Here is a 17,852-nt window from a genome sequence, read left to right on the forward strand (position 1 = left end):
GGCTTCACAATAACTCTGTGACTGTTCTTTACTGGCCCAGTCAGAGCCCTGACTTCAACCCCATTGAGTATCTCTGGAGAGACGTGAAAATGGCTGTCCACCAACCTTTACCATCCAACCTGACAGAACTGGAGAGGATCTGTAGTAGGAATGGTAGAGGATCCCCAATTCCAGGTGTGAAATACTTGCTGCACCTTTCCTGAAAAGACTAATGGCTGTATTAGATCAAAAGGGTGCTTCTACTAAAGCAAAGGGTCTGATTACTTAGCGCCATGTGATATTTCAGTTTTCCTTTTTTAATAAATCTGCAAAAATGTCAACAATTCTGTGTTTTTCTGTCAATGTGGGGTGCTGTGTGTACATTAATGAGAAAAAATTAAGGGGGGTCTGAATACTTTCCATACCCACTGTATATAGTCATTTCTTTCTCTCTTTGGTCAGCTCAATATTTTCTTCCCTGTACTTGTTCCACTGTGTCTAGGACATCAGTAGACACTGGCTTAGTTTATTTTCTACAGTCCACAGACGACTTTTACAATGCTTCCTTTGTACAAAGCAATACAAAAAAAGAAAATCCAATGACCATTATTGCTCACTTCAGGACAAAAAATAAAGAAAAAGTCAAACAAGTGGGATGAACACTTTTATTCTCTTGGTGCAGTAAACATTTTTCTTATATTTATATATATATATATAGATTTTTTTGCATGTTCATGTATGTGTGTGTATATAATTATATCGATATATTGACACCGCATTATGAAATGGAAAAAAAATAAGCTCAAGACAGCTGGACATGCTTTTCAAGTAAACACTATTGAAATGAAAACCAATAATAAATATACACACTCACACAATTCTCAGTACCAAAACAGTAAGGTAACCAAAAAGTTATCCATAACAAACAAAAAAAATAAAATAAATACAACAAACAAAAGTGGCTGTTATACAATGCAACATCCTTTAAAAAATAGTAGCTCCCTCGCAGATTATACTCCGTTATAAATAAATGTCCCTCGCTCATGTTCGCATGAAACACACCTAGTACCACTGCAGCAGGGACCAAACTCACACTGAAAAGAACAAATGTACCAAATTTTGGTTGATCTCTCAATTTTTTGCAAGCAGTTAAAAAAAAATTGTAAATCTGACTTTCTCCAATGAAATACAAAACCCCTTTGATTGGAGTATTTTTTTAAAACTCCTCAATAAAAACAAACACTTACTTTGCAGAATGTCCAAGCCGCTCTTTTCCATACAATAAGAACCCTGAAATAAGTCCATATAACTTTAGCGTTAATCATTGAGAAGAGAAGAAAAAATAAAATAAAAATCACCCTCACCCAATACACCAGAACCAATGACATTTGATGCCAAATCTAACAGTGTACCTTGATACGCCATGTGCTGTTTATCATCATTTTAGATGCTTGACAGCCCGTCCCCATTCACTGTAAAGGCAAAAGCTTTAAGGACATTATTCAAAATAACTCCACAAATATTACATATGGAACAACATGAGGGTGAGTGAGTAGACATTTCATTTTTGGGTCAACCGTTCTTTTAATTAAACAAATGTCTGACATCAAATGTACAAATAAATTAAAGGTTAGGTAACAAATCTCTCAGAGCGCTTGGATGTGTTCAGTCTTTCGTTGTTCCACACCGTCCAGGATAGATGCATTTGTTTGTGCCGCTTTCCCATAATGAGAACTGCAGAGTGGCTCACTCTCTACTCAACGTGAGCTTAATTTGACTCTTCAGAAAAATAGACTTTGACCTGGTAAACATCTCAACGAATGCTAATATTGCACAGTGGAAGGGGCAGTGGGATTGGGGAGTTCTCGTACTCTGTAGGATTTTTACAGACTGGTCTTTAAAAGTACCTGATTTCTGAAGCTTGTCGTTTTATAAGAGGACACGTGTCTAAAGACATTCAACCTCCGCTCCACTAGGGGGCGATAACACAAATTGCAAGCTGTGAGCAGGGACATTTTAAAGTCATATGGGCAGTTCGTCTGAGTCTTAACAAAGCAGCAGTGACTCATCATCACTAGTTTCTGTTTTCGCTGTCGCCTCCAGACAAGCGTCTGGGATCTGCGCCGTATGGACAATTCCACAGTGTTCACAGGGGCCGTCCCTACCCACCAACCGGCCTCTGAGAGAGACGGCAGCGGGAGCTAGGTGGGGCACAAAAGCCTGCTCCAGGCCTTGTTCCAGCAGGGGCCTGGAGCTCTCATCACTGTCCATGGAACTGGCATCTGATACAGGAATAAGGAGCTCGACATCATCCTCGTCCTCGCTCCTAATGCCAACACCAGTACAGCTCGCACTCCCTTGCTCCAGTTGCCGCAGAGGGCTGTGATTCTGCCCAATGCCACTTGACCCTCCATCGCCAGAGCGGCCTAGAGAGAAACGAATCCAGCGCAGGCTGCGGGTGACCCGGCTTAAAGCACTGCTGAAGGGGCTCCTTGCAGAAGTGGTAGCAGCAGCACACGGAGGTCCAGGTACTCCAGAACTTTCTGAGATGCTTTCAGAGATGCTGCTCTCTCGGCTGACCAATGGGGCAGAGCTGGCTGAGACTGAGACGATGGCTTCCACGGCTGTTGTAGGGGGAGTTTTCTGTGGCAGTGGGGCCATCAGGCCACCAACAGCTCCAGGGACATCCCTACGGGGATGGTGGTCACTTTCAGTGTCTGTGTCATCAGAATCCAAGGGCAAGAGTCCACGGTGAGAGCCAAGCCTCTCCGGCTCACGTGCAGAGGCATTGGCAGCAGAACCGTCTTCAGTGTCCGCAGACACCAGTGCAAGAGAACCAGATCGCCGCGAACGTGTGAAATTGAACAGACGCCTCCAGATGTTGCCATGGCGTCCTGTGGTGGGGAGTCGAATTGAGGTGAATCCCAGCTGAGAACGAACTGCCAGTCTTAGGTTTTCTAGAACAGATGCCTGAAAGTAAGAACAACAGGGAGTGTTACTTAATGTCATCCATAACATGCAGGTCAAGCTTTCCATTGTCTGAGAACGTCTTGAGATCAGTCAAATAACAGCTTTGTGCAAATTTACCCAAACTATTATAGAGCAGGCTTGGCTCATAAAAATTCATTTTTTTTTTGGTAACATTTGCCCAGTACATCAAATAAAATGGAGACATTGCTTAGTGGGTTAGTGACATCACAGAAAATATGTCCTCAAGACATAAAAAAATCCCTTATCGCTATACCAACAGAAACCCTTGAGCCAAAATTTTGGACATTACTAGACATTGTAGTTTCTGCCAAAACATGGAGGGGGAACAACCGTAAGTTCCTTTTATATATTTGGAATCACTTTCAGAATATTCTTTCCAGGTGATGAAAAAAGAAAATCCAAATCCGCAGAGCTGACTGGCGTTCCAGTGTATGACGTAGGACGCTCCGGTGATGAGAATATGCTAGTTCTTTTGAGAACTAAGTTTTGTTTTGCTCCATTCTTTGCGCTTCCGTGATCGTCACTGGTACTTACAGTACACCTGCATCCTACGTCACACACTGGATCTAGTGATCGTGTGTATGACAGTTAGTGGAAGTTAGAGATTACAGTTTGTTAAGTTTTAAACGCATCGATTCGGGAGGCCTTTAATAATGATGCTTTCACATGGTATCAGAATTATCGTAAATACGAGTTTCCTGGGTAAAAATAGCACACAAACGCCCTTGTGTTTGCCACTGGGAAGTTCGGAAATAATTCTGATACCCAAATTTCTGAGATGGCCATGCCATAAACTGCTATTTATTAGATTTCTTCCCCAAAAACATTTAGATTGTCTTGTCATTAATGTAGTGGATATTTACTAGGGCTGGGTATTGATTCAGATGTTCCAATTCGATTCGATTTGATTTCGATTCTCGATTCGATTTCGATTCTTGATTCAATATATAGATTTAATACAAATACTATAGGTATTTATAAAAAAGAACAGTGAACATAAATGGGTAATTAAAAAGAAATGAAGTGCCACAAACCTGTGTATTAAACTTCTTATTTTAGGTACACCTGAGTACATTAAAACAGAACGCATCTCTAGATTTCAAATCCATACAATTGTTAAATACAATTTTAATGCAACTTTATAAAAAAAAAATTATCTGAGAAGTATTTTGTGGATGTTTTGATATATTTATTCTAAAACATAAAAAGGATATTGGATGATTTTTTTTAAAGCAATTTTCAGTACACAACAAGCTTTTCTTGCGATTTTGCTGCTTGTCATGTGTGCATTTACTTTTCATACATGAGAAACACATTCATTATTTTTTTACAGTCTATGGTTAATTCCTGAACACGAATAGTTGCCGTGGTAACGGACAGCAATACCTTAACGTGCTGACTTAAGTTGACTGTGGACTAACATATTATAAACAGATTTCCTCAAATAATAAAGCTCTTAGGGTTTGAATTATTGATACTGCGCTGTATATGGACTATGATTTGAATATGTCTATAATGGTTAAAGTACATGCTTAAGTGACTGCTCAATTTTGATTCTAATGCAAGCCAAGCATTCGGGTGTATGTGATCTATTTTTAGCGGTTGTGTCCTCGGCTGTGTGTGTGTCAGGGCTCGCAAAATCGCCTGTCCGACATCCCGGGGCTAATGTGTTTTCCAGTCGGGCTACCAAAATGTATCACCGCCCTGCCATCTTAAATTGTGAAAGAATTCCTTTTTTTGATGTGCGTTGTTGACACTTGTTGACACGTTGTTGACTTGTTATCTGAAGGAAAAATGTGATCGCAGAAGTTTTGATCATGCTGACTTGACCGCAGAAAGTTTTTGCTGATCGGTTCCACACCACACACGCAGAAGCTGTGCATACGGACAGCAGGAACAGCGCGCGCTCATTGTGCTTCACACAGGCAGCTTTCATCGAGCGTAGCTGAACTGCTGCTCGTATTGCAAATACAGATGAATATCGTCCATTCTGTCACTTTTCCGGCGTTCTCCTCCGACCCCTGTCTGTCTCGTGCTTTGATTTATGATAGGCAGATTATATATATCTGCTGCAAATACGACGATGTTCCCCTCACACATGCATATGCCATGCTGTATATAGGTAGTTTACATGATAAAAGTAACCTTAAAGTTAAAATATGCCTCTAGTTTTAATAATTTAAATGCCTCTGTGTGGGGTGTAAATGCTCTAATCTGTTAACATCGGCGCCGGTAAAAATAAACGCTGCTTATGCCCTGCTAACGCGTGTGTGTGTGTGTGTGTGTGTGTGTGTGTGGGCGCGCATGCGCACGTGAGTGAATTGTGAAGCGCGGTTCTATATCCACCGTTTTAGTGGGCCAAGTACCAAAATAATAAATAAATGAGAAATCCTTTATTATTGTGTTTGTTTAATTAAGACACAACTGTCTTCATCGTAAAATTCAACGAACATGCATTACGTTTTTACTTTCATTTCAACTCTTCAGTAAAAACCAATCAAGGAAAACACAAGCCTAGAACACCTCCTAGTGGTCATTATAAAAACACACAAAGGAACCTACACAAAATATTGTTTAATAACTTTGGCAACTCTGTGAAAAACGGTGTATATGACAATAAGCTAATAAAGCATATCCAGTCTTAGCTTGGGATATTTCTTAACATATTTAGTGTTGTGTGTTTGTGGGTTCGAGAAGCTGTGGTGATGGAAACAGTGACCATTTAAGATGGTGTTTATTAAGGAAATGTAATTTGGCCAAAAAACGTTTGCATGTGTGTGTATATATAATTTATTTTATATATATATATATATATATATATATATATATATATATATATATATATATATATATATATATATATATATATATATATATAATTTCTCATAAAAAAATAAAAAAAATTGTTAAATATATACATTCATGTGCGTATTTTTATATATAGCCTACTTAATAATTATACACAGTACACACAAATATATATTATGTAAACATAAGATTTATCACGATTAATTGTTCCCCAGCACTAATATTATATATTATATATTATATATACTATATAACTAATATAACTATTTTTGTTGCATTGTAAAATTATTGTACAGCCACTGTAGTGAGATGGACTTTGTAATGCCGTCTTTAGTGCCTTTATGGGTCTTATGAGTGGGTCAGTGGAAATATACTGACTACCAATGGAGGCCTCTCTGATGCCTTTCTCAGCCATCAGCTTTCAACAAAAATATCTTCATTTGTGTTCCGAAGATGAACGAAGGTGTTACAGGTGTCCAACGACATGAGGGTGAGTAATTAATGAAATCATTTTCATTTTTGGGTGAACTAGCCCTTTAAGTACATAATTTTGTAGTCTTCTTACCTGATTTCCAGAGCAAGCAGGAAAATCTTCCACTGGGGGGATCAGTCCTTGAGCAATCAGCTGCCCATATGAGGGCGGAGCTTCCCTTCTCAGTAACTCAGCTTCTACTCTAGACAGCTGAGTCTCAAATGACCTGGATGAACAACCAATCCATTAATTGGTAGTTTACAAGAGAACAGTCAAAGAAACGTACACTGATAAGCTGCCAAATAATTTCCCCCGCTTTAATCTGGCCATATACCCAACCAAATAATTAATTTACCTGCGCTCAAACATCCGGAGTGAGTACAGTTTGCAGGTGCAGCCCAGAGCGATGACCAGCAGCAGGCCGCAGATCAGACTCCCGATTACAGCGGCAGTGATTACTCGTGTGGGTACGATTACCGGGCAGCTCTCTTCATCACTCCCATCCCCGCAGTCATCTTGTGCATCACACACCCAGCTTTCAAAAACACAGCGGTTGTTCTTGCAGTGGAAGTTTCCAGGTTGGCAGAAAAAGCAGTTCTTCTCATCGGAGCCGTTTGGGCAACGGTTCTGGTAGTTGCAGCGGTCAGAACGTGGGTAGCAGGCACCGTTTCGTGAGCATGGGAACTCATCTTCCTGGCAGTTGCTACAGTTGAGCTCATCCCTGCCATTGGGACAGTGCCAGTAGCCGTCACAGCGCTGTTGTTCAGTGTAGCAACCCCAGTTCCCTCCACATGGGATTTCCCATGGCAAGCAGAAGCCATCTACTTGATACGTAACATTAAAGCCTCGAGCCGCATTGATTTTGTCAGCATAAAAGTGTATCCGAAGCTGCCCTGAAGATGACACCACCGCTACAGGGGCTCGAGAGTCAAACGCCGTCAACACGCGCAGCAGACGTCTGGGGTTCTCCTCTAATCCATCGTAGACTTTAACATAATCGCCGTAACCCGTGCCATCTAGCTTGAAGTCCATAAAGCGCAAGATAACCTTACGGTGGTCACCAGTGTCGATCAGCCAGGTGCAGTTGCTACCAGGCGGATAGAAGTCAGGATAGTTAGGCGAGCTGAAAGTACCGTAGAAATTGCGCAACCATTCGCCACAGGTGGGCACGTCACAGTCGATCTCGTCACCCAAGTCTTGACAGTCAATGCTACCGTCGCATTTGAGAGACTCTGGCAGACAGGTGTAAACGCGGGTGTAGCGCGAGAGACAAGGGAACTGATTAAAGGCGCAGGGCTGGAAGGAGAAGAATGCAGAGGGGTTTGGCTGGACGCACAGCTCCTCGTCTGAGTTATCGCCACATTCATCCATGGTGTTACACTTCCATGACTCCGGGATACACTTCCCATTAGCACAGTGGAATTGGTCAGGCTTGCAACTGGCTTCTTCCGATTTCCCTTTGAATTACAAACAGATATTAGCCTTTTGAATAGACATATGCATTAGCAGTAATGTTTGATTTATATACTTTGGTAGATTTCTTTCAGATTTCTTTAAACCCTAAAGTCAAGTGTCTATTATATTCCGGTCTCTAGACCAGATTATTGTCCTTTTTCAATGCAAGTCTGAGCTCTAATCCCACTTTATCATTGCCTGAGTGAAAATGATAGGTTAGGATTCTTTCAAAACCTCTCAGACTTAAAGGTTCACCCAAAAATGAAATCAATGTCATTAATGAATCACCCTAATGTTGTTACACACATCAGTTAGTTAATTAGAATCTCTTGAAGCATTAAAAATATATTTTGGTCCAAAAATAACAAAAACTACAACCATATTCAGCATTGTCTTCTCTTCCACATTTTTGTTCAATCCTCAAATAAAGATTAAAACGGTTGTGAATCGATCAGTGATTTGATAGCGTGCCAAACTGCTGAAATCATGTGACATTGATGATCCAAATAATTGATCCATCATGGGCTAATAAACTAACCCTTTAAAAGATGTAGGCAGGTCATCAAAAAATCAGATATAATCAAATCAAAATTGGACATCAAGACGTGCAGTGTAAATGCAGCCTTTGAGAGGCGAAGAGAGTAAATTTGCGAGTGTTGCATGGCAGTGCCACACATTGTTTAAGACATCTAAGTAATTGCGTCCTCTATAATGCAGCTGTATCTAAAGGGATATAAATAGCAAGTCTACCTGTTATGTAAGAGAGCCTGAAGCCCTTTCCAGTCATGCTGTCATCAGAGTGGAACTTGATCCACACGTGATCCTGAGAGGAAATGTATGGGGCCGGAATAGACGAGCCGCAGGCCCGGTACCCATCCAGGTTCTTGTAGGTCCCAATGGAGATCCAGTCTAAACCACATCGGTGCGAGCTCTGAATTTCAAAGTCCTGAAAACTAAAAGTACAACCAATTTTAAGTACAGGAACGTATGTGCACAATAGTATAAAAAACAGCATCCCTCATTAATAATTAAATGAGTTAACTGACATTAGACACAGGATTACGTCTTGGTAAAGTGATAGTACCGATTAAGAACCATGATGCTGGAAAAAGCTCTACTAAACTAAAGGCATATAAATTAACAAAAAAAATGTGGTGATATATGTGGGACACATGCCTCGCTGAAAACTGGACCAATCATCTTTAAAAGACAGCCCCTATTGGCAGAATTATTGAGTTGCTGTGTTTACCACAAAAATCACATCCTGTGGGGAAAAAAACCCCAAATGGGTCTATTTCGGTGCCAGTAACCATGGACACCAGTCTCGTATAAAGACGCAAACAAATGCTCTAGTTGAGGCAAACAGGCTGTACAAGAATAGAGCAGATGCAGAATATAAATATAGAAATAAAGAACCATTTCAAAGGGAGTTTGTTTGAGGTAGCAGTAACTGAAAAAATAAATAATGTATATTAAAAGTCATTCCTTTGAATTATGGGGGACTGTATTTTGAGTGCTGATTGAAAGAGACACTCCATTGCTTTAAAGATCTCAGTTGTATATAAAAAAAAAAAAAAAATACAAGGACAAAAACGAACAGATGCTCAAAGTTTTTCATTAGTGGTCGACCAATTGTTTTTTTTTTTTATAGCCGATATGAGGCCGATATATAACGTCTTGTTTCTGTAAACCAATTACAGTATTTTTCACAAATGAAACTTTAAAAAATATTAATAAAAGGAAGTAAACACTAACTGGGGATGGGCGATTTTTCAGATTAATTTGAATGTAATGTTTTGCTGTAATTTCGTTATTTTTAAATCAAGAAATCATAATTTTGAAAATAAAATATTAGCAAACATTTTGCATGCTGACAAATGACAAAAGAAAAAATTGATGCGGCCATATGATGGCATGCCTGATGAACCGCTCTCGTGTGACACACTCAGTGAAAGTAAAAACACATCACGTCAAGCGGCTGTTCACAGAGAATGCGAAATTCCGTTAAAAAAAACAAGATGCGGGCAGTGGAAAGGGGATAAAACGCAAGATATTAGACGCCAGCCGAACTTTCTTCTAACTTAAACGCTGCATTTTTAGAACGCCGTTTCATGGGTTTGATCCAAATCGGTTTACTTCTGATCATTCAGAATCATTTTGATAAAATGGAGATTTCATTTTTGCGAATGAAGCGTTGCTTCATAGAATTAACTTCTGGTATCTGGATTGCTTTAATTATGTTTTTACTACCTTTCTGGGGCTTGAAAGTGGTGGTTGCGTGGCTGTCAATGGAGGGACAGAACGACATGAGGGTGATTAATTAATGACACAATTTTCATTTTTGGATGAACTCTTTTAAAAGTTCAATTAATAACTGATTAAAAAAAAAAACTGTTAAACAGACAGTAAAACAGGGACCGGGGGAAAAGGAGCGCTGTGTTCTCAGGCGCTCACCACCGTCAAAATAAGAGTCACACTTCTGACGTCGCTCAAATGTGAAAACTCATTGGCTGATGCCAATATGTGTGTTTGTGTGTGTGTGTGTGTGTGTGTGTGTGTGTGTGTGTGTGTGTGTGTTAAAAATAAAAAAATAAAGCCAAATATCAGGTGATATCAGTACACCAGTAGGGCTGTCATTTTTTAAAAGATTCTAATTCAAACGGATATCAAATATCAAGCAATGTATTCGAATATCTACGGCCACACACACACAAAAAAAACCCGACCCCACCGTAAAGGAGATTCAATCACAAATGCATTAACAGTCATAAACAGGACTCAGGGCACAGCCTGTATGGTAAAATAAATTGTTAAATTAATGTTTGAAACTGCAGGTTATCCACTATATGCAATCATCACAGCTTTCAGTTTGTCTACCGCATCAGATGTCGACGCCGTCCTCTCCAGCAGCTGGAATTTGTTTACGGATGCCATAGCAACTCTCAACGGCCACCAGGACTTATACGTTTTATAAAAGCTATTTATTTGTTGTAAACTGTATTAATCATCTCAGAAAAAAATGAATTCTAATGTCAGGCGCAGTTGAAGTAGTCGTTTGCTTACATGGGTAGGTTTAGGACAGTGTCATTATGCCAAAAAAAAAATTCACAACTTACGAAATAAACAGTTGATCCCTCAGAAAAATTTACTTTCATCTCTTGTCAACATGCTTGGTGCATGTGAGCGCGGCGCGTGCTCTTCAGTGGTGAAGGCGCGTGCTGTGTACATCAAAAAAGGACGCACACTCAAAAGTAATCCGGTCAGGTCGTTTACATGGTGAAAATGTTTCATTTGATCGATTCATGAAAAGGTTTATCCCACCCATCTCAAAACGATTACAATTTCATTCAGTTTGGGTATTTTTATTACGATTGAGGTGTTTATATGGAGCATTTTGATTCAGGTTGGAGTTTTAAAACGATTACAGTGCTCCATTTAAACGCACCCGACTGTAAAAAATTGCGCTACATGGCACTTTAAAAACCGGATAGTTTATTTATAGTTCGATTACGGATATTTCACGTCATGTTCGAATGCATATTCGAATATCGAATAAAAAGTGACAGCCCTATCAACCAGTACTTTTCATCTGTATCTAAACAGGCAGACTCCTTCAGCAAGTGCAGTTGCTATGAAACTAGCTTGAATTGGTACAGAGAACCAGACTCAACCACCACTGCAGGAATTTATAGAGACTATGGCCTGTAGCCTGTAATTTAGGCAAACTGTGAGCACCATCTTTATTCTTGATCATGGAATGGCAAATATTGCAGTATTGTGGTGAGGTGTTACCTGATGGTGATGATCTCTCCAGGGTTGGCCCTGATGTTCCAGCTGCAGTTGATGCGAGAAGGGTATTCAAAGGGCCAGCCAGGGCTGGTTATCACTCCACTGGATGCCCTTATCTGCTCTGCTACATCTCCACAGGCTGGAGAAGACCAGAAAGACCAAATGATTAGGATCATGGACACACACATTTCAGCACATAATCAGTGATTAATACAAAATAGCAGTCCAAAACCCAGTGAGCTGTCTTTCTTACTTCACTGCATCTTAACCAATATGAAACCTTGTAAATTACTTATTTGGACATGCTACATTGTATATGCTATACACAAAAAGCTATCATGTAAAGCAGACAGAACATTTCATAAATTGTTCATTGTTCAAAAAAAGTTAATTTTTAGTTAGCTTAAAGCTACACTGTGTACTTTTTTTGTTTATTCTTAGCTAAAAACACTTAGTTCTTTCAAAAATATATGTGCTCATTAATGTACATTTACTTATTTCAAATTCAAGTTATAAAGTATTCTCGTAAGTTTATAATATGCCATTGAAAATACATACAGGTGAGGGGTTCGAATGCCGGTCGCCATCATGAAAGTACATTAACCAAAGAGGGACATACCCATAAATTCAAGCTTCGCCTTTCGCGTTTTAACACTCAACGGCAGCGTGTCGAATGTGAAGAGGGGGATTGCCATGTTAATCTTGGACTAAATCGGCCACCGTAGGAGTTGAAACGAAATCAGAATTGAGGAACAGAAACTATTGTTCACTGGATGGTCGTATACCTTTACACCGCTAGATGGGGGGAAAGATCTCACAGTGTAGCTTTAAACCCTTTTAGTAATTTTAGTAGTGAATGAAATGAGTGTATATAGGTCCTTATCAAAAAAATTAGCATATGTGATAAAAGTTCATTATTTTCCATAATGTAATGATCAAAATTTAACTTTCATATATTTTAGATTCATTGCACAACAACTGAAATATTGCAGGTATTTTATTGTTTTAATAATGATGTTTTTGGCATACAGCTCAATTATCTAAAAAAATTAGCATATTTCATCCGACCAATAAAAGAAAAGTGTTTTTAATACAAAAAAAGTCAACCTTCAAATAATTATGTTCAGTTATGCACTCAATACTTGGTCGGGAATCCTTTTGCAGAAATGACTGCTTCAATGCGCCGTGGCATGGAGGCGATCAGCCAGTGGCACTGCTGAGGTGTTATGGAGGTCCAGGATGCTTCGATAGCTGCCTTAAGCTCATCCAGAGTGTTGGGTCTTGCGTCTCTCAACTTTCTCTTCACAATATCCCACAGATTCTCTGTGGGGTTCAGGTCAGGAGACTTGGCAGGCCAATTGAGCACAGTAATACCATGGTCAGTAAACCATTTACCAGTGGTTTTGGCTCTGTGAGCAGGTGCCAGGTCGTGCTGAAAAACAAAATCTTCATCTAAATAAAGCTTTTCAGCAGATGGAAGCATGAAGTGCTCCAAAATCTCCTGATAGCTAGCTGAATTGACCCTGCCCTTGATAAAACACAGTAGACCAACACCAGCAGCTGACCTGGCACCCCAGACCATCACTGACTGTGGGTACTTGACACTGGACTTCAGGCATTTTGACATTTCCTTCTCCCCAGTCTTCCTCCAGACTCTGGCACCTTGATTTCCAAATGACATGCAAAATTTGCTTTCATCCGAAAAAAGTACTTTGGACCACTGAGCAACAGTCCAGTGCTGCTTCTCTGTAGCCCAAAGTGGCTTGACCTGGGGAATGCGGCACCTGTAGCCCATTCTCAGTCTCCAGACTTAGTCCACTGCTTCCGCAGGTCCTCTAAGGTCTGGAATCGGTCCTTCTCCACAGTCTTCCTCAGGGTCCAGTCACCTCTTCTCGTTGTGCAGCGTTTTTTGCCACACTTTTTCCTTCCCAGACTTCTCACTGAGGTGCCTTGATACAGCACTCTGGGAACAGCCTATTCGTTCAGAAATTTCTTCCTGTGTCTTACCCTCTCGCTTGAGGGTGTCAATGATGGCCTTCTGGACAGGGTCGGGTCGGCAGTCTTACCCATGATTGCGGTTTTTAGTAATGAACCAGGCTGGGAGTTTTTAAAAGCCTCAGGAATCTTTTGCAGGTGTTTAGAGTTAATTAGTTGATTCAGATGATTAGGTTAATAGCTCCTGTAGAGAACCTTTTCATTATGCTAATTTTTTTGAGATAGGAATTTTGGGTTTTCATGAGCTGTATGCCAAAATCATCAGTATTAAAACAATAAAAGACCTGAAATATTTCAGTTGGAGTGCCAATGAATCTAAAATATATGAAAGTTAAATTTTTATCATTACATTATGGAAAATAATGAACTTTTATCACATATGCTAATTTTTTGAGAAGGACCTGTATGCTTTCTTTAAACTCTGTCTGTAGATAGCTAACTGAATTAGGAACACCAAAACAATTAACTATTGAACACATTGTCAATGTAACCTAATAATGTGGGCTCCAAAATTCACCCTCAAAACAACACTAAAAATACACCTGGCCTGCTAATGAAAAGGGGTGGATGAAAGAGTAGCAAGCTACCTTTCAGTTAAAAATTAGCCAGGTAAGAGGTAACGTGGTTTGCTGACTTATCTGGGCTGCATATAAAGATCCTTTATATGACTTCCATTCCTTTAAAAAAATTATAGTGGTCTGCTAAAACACACACAGCTCCCTACAAGCTATGTTTGAGGACTCTGAAAAAGTGCTTTGGATATCAGTCACCCACACAGAGTTTAACCTGATTAAGTGTCTATTTTGCTCTGAAGATTAATAAGATCTATAACCTGGGTGTGTGAACCAAAACAGAACTCAAGACTTTACCGGTTGACATCCCTGATACATATACATTCTCGCTGTGCTCTGAAGAAACTGCATTTCCTGTAAAACAGAAGAAAAAAAATACATTTCCAATGAATAAGATGCATATGCTGCAGAGGATGAAAACCTAAAGGGTGCATGATCCTTCAAACCTAATCTGGTGTGCAGCAGAGCTTTGAAACCAATGGTTTCAATTTTATCCACTAGGAACAATGTGGAATCAAACCACTTTTAAAATAGCACATTTGTGTGCAACAGACTGACCCAGAATGCTTCCCACATATCAAGCAACAAAATGAAATTTAGTTCAAACACCCACAGCAATTCTGAAGACAAGGAAATGCTTTACTTTTAGATACAAAGGAAGCAGATGAAAATCACAATTTAGACCGCTGTAATTTATATAAGGATTTTCCAGTCAGTATGTACATCTCACAATATCATTATAGTGACATATTAGGGAAAGTCCCTCCATTCTTCATTTTTTAAAGTGGATGAAAATCAAACCTATTTTGTTGGCCAGTGTCCTCATGCTCATCTAAAATAAGCCAGGTTTTCCATCCCAGAGTGAATCATTTAGTTGACAGTTAATGCATTGTAACATTTTTAGCATTAGCTTTCAAGTTGAATGGCTAAACAGGTATTTCCGTTAGAGGTTGACCGATTCAACGGTTTTGCCAATAATTGGCACTGGTAGCTGATTAGTGGAACTATCGGTTATCGGCAAAACTCAATACCGATAGTTTTTCCGGTTCGCGTCAGCTACTAAAGGAACATTTATTTGTAATATTTTTTTTTTTTTGTTATTTTCTGTACATTTTTTCTATTAGAACTTATTTTAATATGTTCATTGTTCAGTACTTTTTTTGTTTTGTTTGTTTTTTCTTAAAATAAAGTTCAGCATTGTTTTACTAAGTGTTATGTTTAACATCTATTTTAAAAACTATCGGTTAATTAATCAGCAAGTGTGGTCCAACCTTGTTATTGGTAAAATCCACTATCAGGCAACCTCTAATTTCCTTCAACGCAGTTGAAGCATGGCTTTGTTCAGTTAGTCAAAATATTAGCAAAGAAGGGTTATGCAGGCCTAATGTTCATGTCTTGATTTCACAATACATTGCAATATATAAATTAGTGATTATTACTGATTATTTTGGTACGTTGTAGTACCTTTACCATCAGCCAAAATCCAACATCATTACAAACTGATCAGATGCAACCAGTACGATTTAATAGACACACAAGACAACTTTTAGATAACTTAGGGGTTTAGCAATTAAATCTTTGGCTATGTTCAAACGCATACTCTTCTAATTCTGCAGCATACTGTAGGCATTCTGCTACAATATAATACATTTCTTTATGCATGAACACAACAAACCCAGAAGAGCCCTCATTGTTTGAGCTTGCTGATCATGTGTTGGGGTTTCCCTCACTTGTGTCTGTTTGCTTACAGCAGCATGGTGGGAGCTCAGCAAAGGAGAAATAAACGGTCCACATTCAAAAACAGGCATGCAATCCAGGCTGCTGCTATACAACAAATGCACAACAACTGATGGATACGGTGGATATTTTTGCTTGCCTATATCTTTAGGACAGTTGTAAGACCCCCAGCAACAAAACTGACAACTGGAACAGATGGATCAGTCTTTACTATACTTAAGCAATTTTGAATAACTAGAACGTGGTTTACAAACAAAACCTTACACGGATTTCTCTATTATTAAATCAAATAGTGTTACCAACCGCAACACACCCTTGACTGTTTGATATGATAAGAAAAAAAAGCATGAATCCACCACACAATCAAAAGTGAAAGGGGGAAAAAAGGAGAAGGAAAAAAAACCCATATAATTCCCCAAAACATGAGAACGTTAGAAAATCCTTAGTCAGGGCAAAGAAAGAGAGGTGGAGGGGAAATAAAACGAGAGAATGAAGGGCAAAGGATTAATTTGTTTTGTTTTTAGTCAAGATGATGGGATTCAATCACAGAGATGGACAGACATGCTGTAAACAATAGAGGTCTTTGTTCCCTTCATTCACCCGGATCTGATCTCAACACACACAAGCCATGTCATCACATTCATTCTACATGTTTAAAGTGTCAGTGTTTCTATGGCAGTAATTAAATCAAACCTCATTTAACCATTTGAGAAACCTCAATGTACGACGTGAATGAATAGCAGCGCCAGTGAAATATCACACCACTAGTCTAAAACTGATCTATACTAGTACATTAATGCTAATTTAACATAACCAATAACGATTGAAGAAAAGCACATACAGGGAGATGTATGAATAGAGAAATGGAAGAAATATGTATTATATAAATAACTTAAGCGTCTTACCCATAAAAATGAAGAGTAGATGTGTCCATAGCAAACATATCTTGTTTAAGTTAAAAATGATGTCCATAATAGCTTTAATTGATAAAATGTGCTACTCTGTGGTTTTATTATCGGTATTTATACACAATATGTGTCCTATAAAGGAGTATTACCAAAGACAATACGTTAGCTGTTCAACATTTCTTTTGGATTCCTACTTCTATCCTGATATAACACTGATGGTAAACCCAACCGAACGTATTAGATAAAATATAATAATGTATAAACAATAAAATAATTAATAAGACTGAATAAACGCGATAAGCTCCCTCAACAAAAAGCAAAGTGAAAATCACTATCAGTCTTCCCAACAAAGGAGTCGCCAATGCTAACGGGCTAATGCTAATGTCAACCTACACCTCTAATCTAACCTACTAATATCAAACCCATTGAATCGTTTAATGAACCTCTAAGGTCTAATGCACATTTATCTAATTAGTAGAGCAGCTAAATCCTTTCCAATGTCCATCATTGATAGATTTCAAAATAAAAAGACTAACGTTAAACGCACCAGTATTCACTAGCCGGTTGTGCTAACGCTTTTGTTTAGCTCACAAGCTCATTTAAAAAAATACACAAACAGTGTCCTTAAAAGCCTGAGGCGAGATCAACACTAATCTATCGAAGATCCGACGTGAAAGCGCTAATTCCAAGAGTTTAAAGGTGTTAAATAGTCCTAATCCAGACAAATATAGCCACACACTGATCTACAACATGATGCCGCTGACTGAAACCTGACCAAATCAAATGCTGCAAATAAAACTAGACATCAGGCTTAATCAATAGCATGATCGTCTGCTCCTCTGGCTGAAATCCACATGCGGAATTTTTTTTTTTTTTTTTTTTTTTTGGCCTTTCCGATCGCTTGTGTGTTGTTACAGCCGGGTATTTACCACCACAAACCACCAGCCCTTCCCCCTCTGACCATCTCTCTCTCTCTCTCTCTCTCTCTCTCTCTCTCTCTCTCTCTCTCTCTCTCTCTCTCTCTCTCTCTCTCTCTCTCTCTCTCACACACACACACACACACACACACACACACATGTCTAGTTCACTATCTTTGTGGGGACTCTTCATAGATAGATGTTTTTATACTGTACAAACTGTATTATC

General features: G+C 39.1%; 1 protein-coding gene across 1 annotated transcript; it reads right to left on the reverse strand.

Annotated features, from left to right (window-relative positions):
* Nucleotides 1–1,188: 1,188 nt before the first annotated feature.
* lrp12 (low density lipoprotein receptor-related protein 12) lies at nucleotides 1,189–17,579 on the reverse strand. Its single transcript, XM_067425469.1, has 7 exons — nucleotides 16,704–17,579; nucleotides 14,359–14,415; nucleotides 11,498–11,633; nucleotides 8,456–8,658; nucleotides 6,606–7,707; nucleotides 6,344–6,476; nucleotides 1,189–2,949 (listed from the first exon to the last, which is right to left on the reverse strand). The coding sequence occupies exons 1-7, from the start codon at nucleotides 16,768–16,770 to the stop codon at nucleotides 2,026–2,028; spliced, it is 2,622 nt and encodes an 873-aa protein (XP_067281570.1). The 5' UTR covers nucleotides 16,771–17,579; the 3' UTR covers nucleotides 1,189–2,025.
* Between the last annotated feature and the right edge of the window lie 273 nt (nucleotides 17,580–17,852).

This window comes from Pseudorasbora parva, chromosome 19 (assembly GCF_024679245.1).
Source record: "Pseudorasbora parva isolate DD20220531a chromosome 19, ASM2467924v1, whole genome shotgun sequence".
Classification (NCBI taxonomy): Eukaryota; Metazoa; Chordata; class Actinopteri; order Cypriniformes; family Gobionidae; genus Pseudorasbora; species Pseudorasbora parva.